The sequence below is a fragment of the Ailuropoda melanoleuca genome, chromosome 18 (genome assembly GCF_002007445.2).
Source record: "Ailuropoda melanoleuca isolate Jingjing chromosome 18, ASM200744v2, whole genome shotgun sequence".
NCBI classification, from domain to species: domain Eukaryota; kingdom Metazoa; phylum Chordata; class Mammalia; order Carnivora; family Ursidae; genus Ailuropoda; species Ailuropoda melanoleuca.
In genome coordinates this window covers 30,172,026-30,185,319 of record NC_048235.1, presented here as the reverse complement: position 1 = coordinate 30,185,319, position 13,294 = coordinate 30,172,026, and the positions used below count along the sequence as shown (strand labels likewise).

Sequence of the window (13,294 nt, the reverse complement as noted above, 5' to 3'; positions counted from 1 at the left end):
CCCCAGGCCTCTTCGCCTACGTCAACTCCTGCTCCGGCCACCTGCTCGCCGGGCCCTCTCGCGCACGCGCGCACACGGAGCCAGACAGTTGGGTTCCCCCCAGCTGTTCCTCTCGGCACTCAGACCCGCGGCGCGCGCGACCCCGGCGCGACACTACGGCGCAAACGCCGTGCGCGGGAGGGGCGGGTAGGGGCGCGCAGGCGCCGCGGGGGGAGTGAGGCCGCGCAGGCGCCTTTTTTTTTTTTTTTTTTTGGACCGGGGTGGGTGGCAACTCGCCAGAGAGCAGGGGACCCAACGGGAGGCGGGCCTAACGGAGGGCTCAGAAGGGAGAGAGGAGTCTAACGGGGAGCGGGCCCCGCCGGGTCGCGGAGGGCAGAGGGGACCTTGCTCCCCTGGCTGCTTCAGGTGATGGAGCCATAGCGCCGGCGTGGGGAGCGGCTCTCGGATCGCTGAGCCGCGACCCTCTCCCTTCCTGGTGGGCCCACAGGACTTTCTTCTAGGCGTCAGGCCAGAAAGGAGGTTGGTTTCTAGGGAAGGTGGATCCTCGAACCCCAAACCTATCCTCCCAACCCCTCCCCCCCTCCCTGCCCCCAGCTTCCTCTCTGGAATTGTCGTCCAGTATCAGGGGAGCTCTGTAGCACTCCTTATCGCCAAGGGGAGGATGCTCTACGTGCAACTGGAAAAGGCGAAACGAGGAACAAAAGGGGCTCTTTACTGACTGTCAAGTTAGTAATTGTGTAAAGCAGTATTACCTAATTAACCCTTCCCCTCTGTCTGCATCTAAAGCAACCTCGTATGTTGTGCATGCCAGCAAACAAGTGCATTTTGTAGAGCTGATAGAAATATATGATGATAGCTTTACTCCCGAGTGACATGAAGTCTCTGTGTCTTCTCTGTTTTTTGCTTGATCATACCAGCAGTGCATTACCCATCAGAATCGTGGGCCTGAAAAAGTAAGCTTGAACTGGGCAGAATTGAGTAAACTAAACCGGCTACACTTTTGCAAAGTGTCTAGCAGTGGTTTTGAAAAATAAAGCAAAATGCTAAAAGACTGTCATCAGATGGATGTTTCCAAATATTTACGTGTATCTTTTCTCTTGTCAGTAGATGAAAATCCAGGCTGTAAAGGCATAACGTTGTTTTTTTTTTTATATATAGTGCCTGCCTTTCTATTCTGATCTCCTCAAATTAAGACTTCTGGCAAAATTTCATCAGATACCAGCATCGGTTGAAATAATAAAGAGTAATATCAGATTGCAATTGGCAATGTGTAAATAGTCTACACTCGATTATTTGAATGCAGGGAATTGGATTGTAAACGAATTGCCCTGGAAGTGAACTCTGAAACCCTGTGACTTAGGACCAAGTTTTATTATCATATGAGTCAGTACATTTATACTCACTCTTTCACCTTTACTATACTCTTTCCTCTTTATATATATATTTTATATTATATTCTGCCCTCTTAACATTTAATGTCTGTCATATTCGACAGGTGTAGGTTAAGGAACAAATTTTAAATGACATTCACAATTAAAAAGTGCATCATGGGTGTATGTTGTGTTCAGATATGATGGTATAGGCAGAAACTTAGCAGAGGGCAGATTAAGAGCCAAGCTAAATATAAGTATTAGTTTGACTGTGTAGATAGTTCAGGTGTAGTAATTGCATGGGTAGCTGGTGCTCTGGATTTTTCTGGTATTGGGCTAATGGGACTGCTTGAGATGGTTCTACAGTTGGTTAGACATGGCTCTTGAGGCTGCTGTCCAAAGAGATTTCCCATTATACAAAGAGGGCAAAGGGGTGGTATGTTTATCCGTGTAGATAGAACTTCTGAGAACTTTAATGTGAGAGCCATATCGGCAGTAGGAAAGCTGTGTGAATGCCAAGTAGGTAAGGTGAAAAGTGAAGGCACTTTTGGTTTTTGAAGGCTTTAACTTTAGAGTATATTGCCAATTTTTGGTAACCAGGATTACTGCAGGTAGAATTTATCTTGTTTGTGATTAATGGATAAGATTATATAATTGTATTTTTAAAAGATCTTTGAGAGAGGACGTATTCTGGTTGAATGCATTCCAATTTGTATGGTAATTCTTATTTTAAGAGCTGAATTTCACAGTGGCAAAAATGTTAACCCTGAAGATTTTTAATGCATCTGTTCTTACAGTTCTTCAAAACAATTTTACCTTGTCACTTTAGTAGCTGTTGGCTTTATAACAGCCCAAGAAATGTTCTTCTGTAAAGTTTGCGTGTATATATATATATGTGTGTATATATATATGTATTTTTTTTAAGTAAAAAGTCCAATTTAATAAAGCATCTCCTTCAGTCTGTGAGAATTTCTTTTCTTTGAAATGCAGTCGGAAAGATGATCTCTGTGAATCTCATGAAAAAACCCTTTTATTATCCAGTATTCTGGAAAGTTCTTTGTAAAGAAGCAGAATGCCTTCTCCTAACTTTGCTTGCATTAGTGTATACGCATTAATGATGTGCAGGAAGAGAGAACTGTACACCTCTTCTCCCAGGACTAAATACTAGGGCTGGGGGTAAATAAATACTAAATGGCTATTTTTATTCCTTTGTCCTTATTTTTCTTTATAAGATATGTGTAACACACCGACTTACTGTGACCTAGGAAAGGCCGCCAAGGATATCTTCAATAAAGGATATGGTAAGTATGCTGTTGTACATTTCCAATTTGGGGTAAGGGTTAGTGTTGAATGCTTATTACTGTATGCAAGATGCAGTGCTAGTAAAATGAGATTAAGTTAACATTAATCTACTTCACAAGATTTAAGGGGATAACTATCAACAGATTATTATATTTGACTCTTTAGAGGTAGAGTGCCTTACAGGCATTAAAAGCAATTATATACATGTATGGATGTGTATATATTTGCATATTTAATGTTATCTGTAAGATGAAGTAATAGAAATATGTAATACTTCTGTCTCCTCTGGCTAGCCCTGGGGGTAGTTAAAGTGGGGGGTACATTTTTCCTCCTCCAAATAAGGGCAGTGTTTTCATGAGCATGAAGACACAACTTTTGACTTCTTTGGAGTAACATATTCTTGATCCCAAATAGACATTTATTTTTGGTTTTTAAAACTTAATCTTTTAATTTTTAATTTTTTAAAATTATATATTTGATTTTTCTTATTAACTAGTATAATTATCTAAGTTTATACTATGTAAGCATATTTTCTGATAATTTTTTTTCTTGGAGAGCTTAAAAATTATACTTAAATTATTTCGTTTTAGTTCAGGTTTTAATGGAACTGTCACCTAGTGAGGATACTGTGTATTTTCCATATGGAAGGTACACGGACTGTTTTCATAATCTCTAAGTTGTCAAAACTGGAGTGAATATCACATTTTGTACATTACTGTGTTTTTCTGTTTGTCTAGGATTTGGCATGGTCAAGATAGATCTGAGAACCAAGTCATGTAGTGGAGTGGTGAGTACCCAATATAATTTTAATAGATGTAGCATAATTAACTTCAAGGAACCTGTTAAAAAGTTGTTTAGTCTAGTTCTGTGAGTCAGTGTACATTTGGCACTATGCTGTCTTCCCTGCAGTTTTGTCATATGCTCAGATTTCAATGAGCATCTTCCCATTAGCCCTAGACAGGTTGAATTTTGGTTGGGAACAAAGGTTCTCAGAAGAAGAAGGAGAATTCTCCCCCTCGTAATAAGAATATGCTGAGTCTTATTCTCAGGAGATATAAAATATATGTATTTTTTTGGCCAATATCTTATCTTTATACTTTCATGAATATGTATATGGGTACTAAAAACTTTACTTCCATTCTAATGGGTTCATGCAAGTTTTATTGCCCTCTTACAAAAGCATTAATTTTAGTCTATCCCTTCATGATTGATCAAAACAAAAATAGAAAAATGCATGTAAAGGATTAATCTTCAGTTTTTATTGGATGTTCATAAAGTCTTTTTTACTGAAAGTTAAGAATATAGTAGAGGATGTAGGCATATTTTTAAAGTGTCATTAACCAGAACTTTTATTCAGTAAATCTAGCAAATAGGTTAACTTTGCATTCACCCCATTCTCTGATTTCTGCTCATTGACTGTCTATCTTTTTGGTATTTACCTATTTAAACCAGTGCTAACTTTATTTCCAGATACAATAAGTTAATTAGAGGAGCTAAAGGAATGTGGAATTCGTGTGATACTTTGTCTCATACTCCTGGTTTGTCATTATCATTTTTTCCCTGGTTTTTCTAGTGGTAAATAAATATATATGCAGCTACTACTAGGATGGGCATATTGTTTTATGGGTCTGCTAAAATAGAACAATTATACTAACTTTGAATAGGGTTTCAGAATTTGCTCAAGGTAGGTTTGTGTTGCAAAAATCGACTAAAATTTTATCTCCCTTCCATGCTGCTGTGGTGTGGAACTGTTCATTCAGATGGTAAGAAAAACAGCATATTTGTGTGCTTGTTTTTATGGCTGCTTTTGGTTTCTGGTATTGATTTAGGATAAATTTCATCTGTTGCTCCAATCAGTTCTTAGATTGCCACTTAATATTTTTATCATATGCCATCTATTTAATAGTAACATTTTTATGGTGGTTTTGTTGCTTACTAGCCTTTATTGTAGAGCTGTAGATGTTATATGCATGTTACAAATATATTTTGCACTGTTTGATCTAATGATAAAGTTAGAGAGAAACTAAAGCAATTGTGAAAAATTCTGGCTTTTTCTTTTAAGATTTGTACCTCTGGTATTTTAGACTTTTGAGAGAGCTTCAAACTAAGAAGTGATGGTAACAAGGAAAAAATATAGACTAAATACACTTTTACCTCAGTTTTGTGTATGAAGTTTTCCTAACACTAAAATTGAGGTTTATCTATGCTATACTTTCAAGTTTATGAGAGGTATATGTAAAAAAAAAAAAAAAACACTGGATAGCTGGATCTAAAAGGAAGCAATGCTGACATTAAGTAATTGTGCGGACTATTAAACATGACTAGCATTTTGTCATTTTGTACCGAGGCCTTGCCCTAAAATGTGCAGCATGATACTCTCTTGGAAACTTCCTGCACGGTGTTGATAAACAGATCATAGTTTCCCAGTTGTTTCATCAGCCTGTAGAACTGGAGGTAGGGAGCAGGCTCTTCGGTAAAGGGAGGATTCATATTGCAAGCAGTGAAACAGAACTGCTCAGGGCTGGCAGCATTTCATGACTGTTGGCAGTATTTCAAAAATGTTCTCTAAAAACAGGGCCAGTCAGAAGGTTTTTTTCTTGACAGTTCATAGATTGTCAGTGACAGGTGTTGACTGTTTGCTTCCTTTTAGAGCGAGATCTGTTTCCTTTGCTCATTGTCATATGACTGAAAGGACACCTACCTAGGGAGGAGGATATATTTTAAGGTGTTCATAGTTACTATTTGATAGACAGCACTTTAAAAGGTGGGGAGAAGAGAGAAAGAGACAACGTATACCATTCCATTTTGTTGTGAAAAATGAGTACATACTTTCAAATATTGAGATTGTTTATAACAAAAGTTTTACCAATAGTTTTGTGGCCCAAAGCAATAAAGTTTTTGTGGCAGTGTAACTGTTCTTAATGCCACTGAACTGCACACTTAATAATGGCAAATTTTATGTTAAGTGTATTTTACCACAATAAAAATTAAAAAAAATTTTTTTTTAAAGATTTTATTTATTTATTTGACAGAGAGATAGCCAAGCAGGCAGAGTGGCAGGCAGAGGGAGAGGGAGAAGCAGGCTCTCCACCGAACAGGGAGCCTGACTCGGAGCTCGCCAGGACCCTGGGATCATGACCTGAGCCGAAGGCAGATGCTTAACTGAACCACCCAGGTGCCCCCCTCCCCCAATTTTTTTTAATGCACTGAAGTTCTATTAAAGGAGGGTAGGGCTGGGGCATTTGGGTGGTTCAGTCGGTTAAGCATCTGCTTTCGGCTCAGGTCATGATCCCAGTGCTTTGGGGTTGAGCTCCACGTGGGGCTCCCTGCTCAGTGGGGAGTCTGCTTCTCCCTCCCCCTGCTCTTGCATGCGAGCACACACGTGCAAGCACTCTCTCTGTCTCTTCTCAAGTAAATAAATACAATCTTAAAAAAAAAAAAAAGGGTAGAGCAGTTCTTTCTAGTGTTTGGGGATTTTTAAGGATTTGAAAATTAACTAATAGTTTGAAAGATATGGTAGGGAATGAATAATCTTTTTTCAGGTCATGAAAGTAAAATACTTAAGATTCAATATTTTTGTCTTTTTAGTAAAGGCATTTATTTTCAGTAAAGATATTTCTCTTTTAGTGGAGAGAATTTAAGATTTCCATTTTAGTAAGAGAGAGTATATGGAACAAGAAGTATCAATAAGAGCGGTGGAATAATGGAAAGATCTGAAACTGGTGGAACTTCAGAAATGAGAGGGCAGGAAATACATTTTGGTAACAAACTATATTGATTTCTGATCCATTGAACACTGCTTTCTGAAATGAGTGTTTTCTGTTTGATGAGTTGATTTTAAAGTAATTATTTTTCTTGCTTATCAGGAATTTTCTACTTCTGGTCATGCTTACACTGATACAGGGAAAGCGTCAGGAAACCTAGAGACCAAATATAAGGTCTGTAACTATGGACTTACCTTCACCCAGAAGTGGAACACAGACAATACTCTTGGAACAGAAATCTCTTTGGAGAATAAGGTAAGAGAAAGCATTAGAAGTTATTTGTAGGTTAAATTTATCTTGCAGGTAAAATGATCTATAAACCCCAAATACAGTGTGAATGAGATCTTATAACCTAGATGGTAGCCATATTTTTTCTCTGCATTTGGCCTTCTTTGATATGTCTTAGATTTCTAGAAAGTAAAGCTTTGTGAGTCCATAATTATCACATTACATCTCTGTTCTGACCAGTTCTGCTTATGATTGAGCCTCTCCTGGGTAAACCAAACTATTTACAGTGAGGTAGTTTGATTTTATTTTGTAGTCGTTGCAAAATTGGCTCCGTGGAAAAATGTTTCTAAATTCTATGATGTCTTCAAAGAGAAAAATTTATCAGCAGATATTTGTTAAGTATTTGCTACATATAGGGCACTGTTTTTTGAGGTACATCTACGTGCACACTACCACAGGTAGGCAACATAAATTCCTTAGGTTGGCTTGTTAAATGTCAGGTTATCTCATTACGGTAATTTTCAAGAGAATATCAAGATTACTTGGTTGTATTGGAATTTTGTTGGTTTTTTACTGTAATTAATGTTATTGGCTGTGATAGAATTTGACCGCCACATTTAAACATGGTTTTAAGCGAGAGAATCTAATGAAACCTGGGGGGGAAGGGGAGGGGAAGGATAAAGACATAATTCAGTAAGTAACTTAATATTTGGCTTACTTTAATGGCTCCCTTTTTTTTTGTTAGGAAGTTAGAGAAAACTTTAAAATTGGTTTCTTGGATCAAAAAAAAGAGAAAATTACTAATTGTTTATTTTAAATCTTTGTTTTTCAGTTGGCTGAAGGATTGAAACTGACTCTTGATACCATATTTGTACCGAACACAGGGTAATTATCCAAACCCCGTCTTCTGAAAAAAAAAAATTTTTTTTAAAGATTTTATTTATTTATTTGAGAGAGAGAGCACAAGCAGAGGGAGCTGCAGGCAGAGGGAGAAGTAGGCTCCCCACCGAGCAAGGAGCCAGATGTGGGACTCCATCCTAGGACCCTGGGATCATGACCTGAGCTGAAGGCAGATGCTTAACCAGCTGAGCAACCCAGCCGTCCCTCTGAAATGTTTTTGTAGACTGTAGGGAGAGAGCGCTTTAGACTAGGGGATTGCAATGAAAAGTTTAGATGCCGGGAGAACTTAGCAGGTTGCTGTTAGGAATACCATAGAGACCTGGTATGTGCAGTAAAGAGAAAGGAGGATTCCGTTGAAGCAGGATGGAGTTTTGATTTGAAAATTGAACAGATGAACAAAAATACAAAGCTTAAAAATACAAAGAGGCATGTAGTAGGGAAAGTTGAGGAACTAGAAGGGTTTGAGACTAGATTTTTTTTTTTTTTAAGATTTTATTTTTAAGTAATCTCTACACCCAGTGTGGGGCTCAAACTCACAACCCTGAGACCAAGAGTTGCACGCTCTACCGACTGAGCCAGCTAGGCATTCCAAGACTAGATATTTCTTTTTTTTTTTTTTTTTTTTTTAAGATTTTATTTATTTATTCGACAGAGATAGAGACAGCCAGCAAGAGAGGGAACACAAGCAGGAGGAGTGGGAGAGGAAGAAGCAGGCTCATAGCGGAGGAGCCTGATGTGGGGCTTGATCCATTAATGCCGGGATCACGCCCTGAGCCAAAGGCAGACGCTTAACCGCTGTGCCACCCAGGCGCCCCAAGACTAGATATTTCTTAAGCTAGTCTAAAGATTCGTGGATGGGGTATTTTGCTGAGAAGTTAATTTCTTAAGAAAACAATGTAATCTCCTGTCTGTGGAACACTATAGGCAGTAGTTCTGTTACTGACGTGCTTTCTTAGCCTTTAGAAATCTCCTAACCTCTCCACTTCAGTTTCTTTGTCTAAAAAATGGGGACCATGTTGTTTCCTATCTACTTCACATGAGTTGGTGCTTGAAAAAGGCAAAGTGACATTTTTCCTTAGCTGTAACGTGTGTCATTCCTGCCACACACTTCAGTTATTTTCCAGACAAATATTCCCAGAAGAAGCCTAATTAAATAGGACAAGGATGATTAAGAACCAGTTTCATGTTTTCAGTACTGACATTCAAAAGTGTACAGTTCTCTTCCATCCATCTAATGTTGTCCAGGGAGAAAACACTGACCCTAAGGAAAATAAATATGTTTACTAAAGGACTGTATCCTTTAAAAAGAAAATACGGTGTTCGTTGTGATAGGTTACTGACTTAGAAGTGAAGTATGTCAGGTGTTACGTTTTGTAGCATTTGGGCATTTAAAAACATTTAAAGAAATTTGGGTTCTCATGAATACATACATATTCAAATTATTAATTTGGTACTGAAATAGCTTATTTCTTTTTATACTTTTATTCATGCTTTCGTGATATTAATCATGAAATATCCTGTCATTTGAACTTACAGTGAAGAATAGGTAAAAATAGTATATGCATTTTTTTTTTTTTAAGATTTTGCGTATTTATTTGAGAGAGCGTGTACATGAGAGAGAGCACAAGCAGTGGGGAAAGCAGTGTCCCCGCTGAGCAGGGGGCCTGATGTCAGGCTCAGTCCCAGCACCCTGGGATCATGACCTGAGCCAAAGGCAGATGCTTAACCGACTGAGCCACCTGGGTGCCCCAGTATATGCATTTCTAATCCTAACAAAATTATATTTGTAGAGCTGTCATTTGAAACTTTACTGTATATATGCCATCTACTGAAATAGTATTTACATTGGGGGAGAGAGGTGATCTTACTCTGAAGATTTCTGGACAGTAGTAGAAACTCATGTTGTTTTCATTGTGTTGTTTTTATTTCTTACAGAAAGAAGAGTGGAAAATTGAAGGCCTCTTACAAACGGGATTGTTTCAGTCTTGGCAGTAATGTTGATATAGATTTTTCTGGACCAACCATCTATGGCTGGGCTGTGTTAGCCTTTGAAGGTTGGCTTGCTGGCTATCAGATGAGTTTTGACACAGCCAAATCCAAACTGTCACAGAATAATTTCGCCCTGGGTTACAAGGCTGCAGACTTCCAGCTGCACACTCATGTGTGAGTGTTTATAATTCATCTGCCTTTAGCACTGGTGCAGTCGCCCAAAAAGATGGTAGCCATTAGCATGTTGAGAAGGTTAGAAATGATCGTACTTGCATTTAATATGCTTTGGTGGATATCCAGCCTCACTGTACTTTTTTCCTAGTCAGCAAAACATTGCCAGACGTTAGTGCACTGGGTGCATTGTGCTGTGCTACTGGTAGTTACTGGCCTCTCAGCCTGTACCCCGAACTTTAGGAAGGGTTAGGATCTATACAAGAACCACTGGGATGGAGAGAGCCCAGGCATAGGTCACCTCCTGATCAGAGGGATCCTTTGGAGATATTTCTGCTTCCTCCGGTGCCTTATTCAGTTTGGCAGTATCTGGAAGCAGCTCTGGGTCATGAAGAGCAACCACCTAATTGATCTGAGCACCTGGACCATCTCCAGTGATTCTGCAGAGCTTTTCGGGTACCCTCGGTCACAACTCAGCCACCCCTGTTGCATTCAGAAGAAGCAGAAATCCTCAGAGCAGTCCTGGATTCCTTTCTGTGGGCTGCATCCAATTGGTTACATGAATTTGAACTTTTAAATTGTAGTTTATGTCTTGGCCTACTGGGCACTGTTAGTATACCAGGGGGGAAAAAGCAAAGGAAGATATCTTTGTTTTTGAAATGTTGTGGATTGCTCTCCCCTAGACATTCCAGTTCACTGTGATGCCTGAAATAAAGTCAAGCAGTGGTATAGACAGTGGCATTAAAATTGATGGAACAGCATGATCAGGAAAACCATGAGAACTCAGGGACTAAGTTCTGGGACGCTTTGAAGCAATAATTTCGGTGCTTCTCTAGAGTAGTACGCCCTAGATACTGTGGGGGTGGTGCTTTCTGACTCTAGCGTTGTTTCAAATGAAGTCCAGAATTGGCTTTGTTCTTGTACTCTGTATTTTTTGTTCTGCAGAAATCTTTATTGAACTATACTTTAGGTTTCTAAATTCTTTGAAGTCTCAAAGACTTATAGATCATATTTACCTAAGGTATGTGCCTTTGTGCATAATTGAATTATGTCTAAGAAATTTACATTGTGGGGAGCTGAGTAAATGAATCCAGTGTGAATTATATTTTAATTAGCCAGTTATAAATTACATAACTGGATTTAGTTCCTTGTTTTGTTTCATAGTCATTTATACTAGAAGTTCGCTGAAAAAGGTAGTTGCGAAATGAGATCCTTGTCTAAACAGTCTTAGCATTTGTTTCCATATCATAAGAGTGGTACAAACAAGATATTTATGACTTTTTCTTATATCATGAAAATAGGAATGATGGCACTGAATTTGGAGGGTCTATCTACCAGAAGGTTAACGAGAAGATGGAAACGTCAATAAACCTTGCCTGGACGGCCGGCAGTAACAATACCCGTTTCGGCATCGCTGCTAAGTACAAGCTGGACTGTAGAACTTCTCTGTCTGTAAGAAGTGCTACCAGATTGGGTTTCAGCTAAGTTGTAAATGAGTGTTGTGATCTGGTTGTTGCATGCATGTCCTTTATTAACTTTAGTGAGCTGGTCATCGTGTAGTGAAAAGAGTGTTATACCTCAAGTCTGGGAACATGGATTCTAGTCCCAGTTCCTCCTGTATTTGGCTGTTGTCTGATCTTCTGGAGTCATTTTATCTCTTTGGCCTCAAAATTTTCTGATCTGTAAATTCATGGGATTTGATTACTATTCCTGTTGCTATTAGTAATTCTTATTAATAATGACACTAATTGAGCTCTTAAATTTCAGGTACTGTGCTAAGGGCTTAATGTGTAATATCTCATTTAATCCTCCCCACTACTCCATGTGGTGAGTAGTATCCTCACGCCCGTTTTATAGATGAGGGAACTGAGACCTGGACAGGTCAGGTAACTTGCCCAAAGTCACAAAATTAAGTGGCAAGATTGGAATCCAGATCTTCTCTCACCAGAGTTCATGTTCTAACCACTGTCAGAGATTATAAACTGACATCTCAAAAAATTCAGTATACCAGGGGTGTTTGGATGCATAGTGTTTTAAAAATTTTGCTTGAGGCCTTTAAACATGCATTCTTGAGGACCCTACTATCCCTACCAGTCCTATTAACTGAAAAGACTTTTATTAATTAAATTTTCAGTTTTGGTAGTTCTAGACTGGCCCGAAGTTGCTTTAGTTTCGGAAATCTGGTGCATGAAATAGTGGTTGTACTGGACTTACGTATTATGAAGTTGATTGTTTTCTGTTTTTATTTCCTCTCCTAATCTTTAGGCTAAAGTAAATAATGCCAGCCTGATTGGACTGGGTTATACTCAGACCCTTCGACCAGGTGAGTAAAGGAATTAGTAACAATGGGCGTGGGTAGGAGGTAATGGAGGAATAATGAAAATAACCTATAAAACCTACAATCAACTGCAGGTCAATTCAGACCATTTTGTCACTGTTGTTTGTCCATACAAAGTAAAGCAGATCAAGTGCTTTTGAAAGGATGTACGTATTTTTTACTGTAATTTGGTCTCTCTGGCTTGTGAATTTGGTTGATCACTCGTTATTCTTAACCCTGAACTCCAGGTGAAGTTTGCTGTGATTATGCCTTGCTCATTGCAGATCAGATGATTATAGATAACCCTGTATTGACTTAGTTGTACCTGAATGCTTGTAACTCTTACACCCAGCTGTAATCTGCGCCCTTGACTCTGTCCGTTGTTTCTAGAAAATGAAGATCTGAGTGTAATACTTGTTATGAGTGTTTGTGGTGTTTTCTTCTTCCTAGGTGTCAAACTGACCCTATCAGCTTTAATCGATGGAAAGAACTTCAATGCAGGAGGTCACAAGGTTGGATTGGGATTTGAACTAGAAGCTTAATGTGGTTTTGAGTAAAGCATCCGATTTGTCCCTGGAGGTGAAGAGAACCCACTATGTTTTGGCCTTAAAATTCTTCTGTGAAATTTCAAAAGTGTGAACTTTTTATTCTTCCAAAGAATCATAACCCTCCCCACACTGAAGTCTAGAGATCGCAGGTCCATCCTAAGGGAGGTACTTGAAGGCATGCCTGGAAGTTGTCATGTTTGTGCCACATTTCAGTTGAGTTCCACAGTGTTATTTTAAATGTGTTCCTCAGCGACAGTGTAGTGTCATGTTACGAAGGAAATGACCCGGTCCTCCAGTTTGTACATCACGTCCTGCATGTCCCACACCACTTTTTCATGACCTTTTAATATTATTGGTCTCTGTGCTGTAGTGGAATCTTTGGTTTTGCATCAGAGTAAAATAAAATAAATCCATCACATTTGGAACATAATCACTCATCTGACTTGCTAGTGGTGGTTTTCTTCTATTTGGTGTGATTGGTTTTGTTTTGAAAAATACCCTCATAGGTGGGTGGGATTTGTATCAAAGGTGGTACGTCTGACTTACCTGTCCCTTCCACTCTGGGTCATCGTGCTGACTGCTCCTTTGCACTCAGGCCGAGGAGTGCGACAGTGAGTTCCGGCCCGCTGGGCGGAGGCGTATCTGTTGGGGTGCTTGCTTCCTACTGCGCTGTGTAGAGCGGGATCATACTGGTAGTTGTGTAAG

General features: G+C 39.2%; 1 protein-coding gene across 3 annotated transcripts; it reads left to right on the top strand.

Annotated features, from left to right (window-relative positions):
• The first annotated feature begins 320 nt into the window (after positions 1-320).
• Positions 321-13,031, top strand: VDAC3 (voltage dependent anion channel 3). 3 transcript variants are annotated; one of them, XM_019798705.2, is made up of 10 exons: positions 321-519; positions 2,603-2,671; positions 3,410-3,459; positions 4,433-4,435; positions 6,539-6,691; positions 7,497-7,549; positions 9,500-9,727; positions 11,026-11,176; positions 11,990-12,047; positions 12,492-13,031. In XM_019798705.2, exons 2-10 carry the CDS (start codon positions 2,605-2,607, stop codon positions 12,581-12,583), a joined length of 855 nt encoding a protein of 284 aa, XP_019654264.2. In that variant the 5' UTR covers positions 321-519; positions 2,603-2,604; the 3' UTR covers positions 12,584-13,031. The 3 variants fall into 3 exon arrangements, with proteins under 3 accessions (XP_019654264.2, XP_034503494.1, XP_019654265.2); XM_019798706.2 differs by lacking the exon at positions 321-519 and adding an exon at positions 705-725; XM_034647603.1 differs by lacking the exon at positions 4,433-4,435 and having other exon boundaries at positions 326-519.
• The last annotated feature ends 263 nt before the right edge of the window (positions 13,032-13,294 follow it).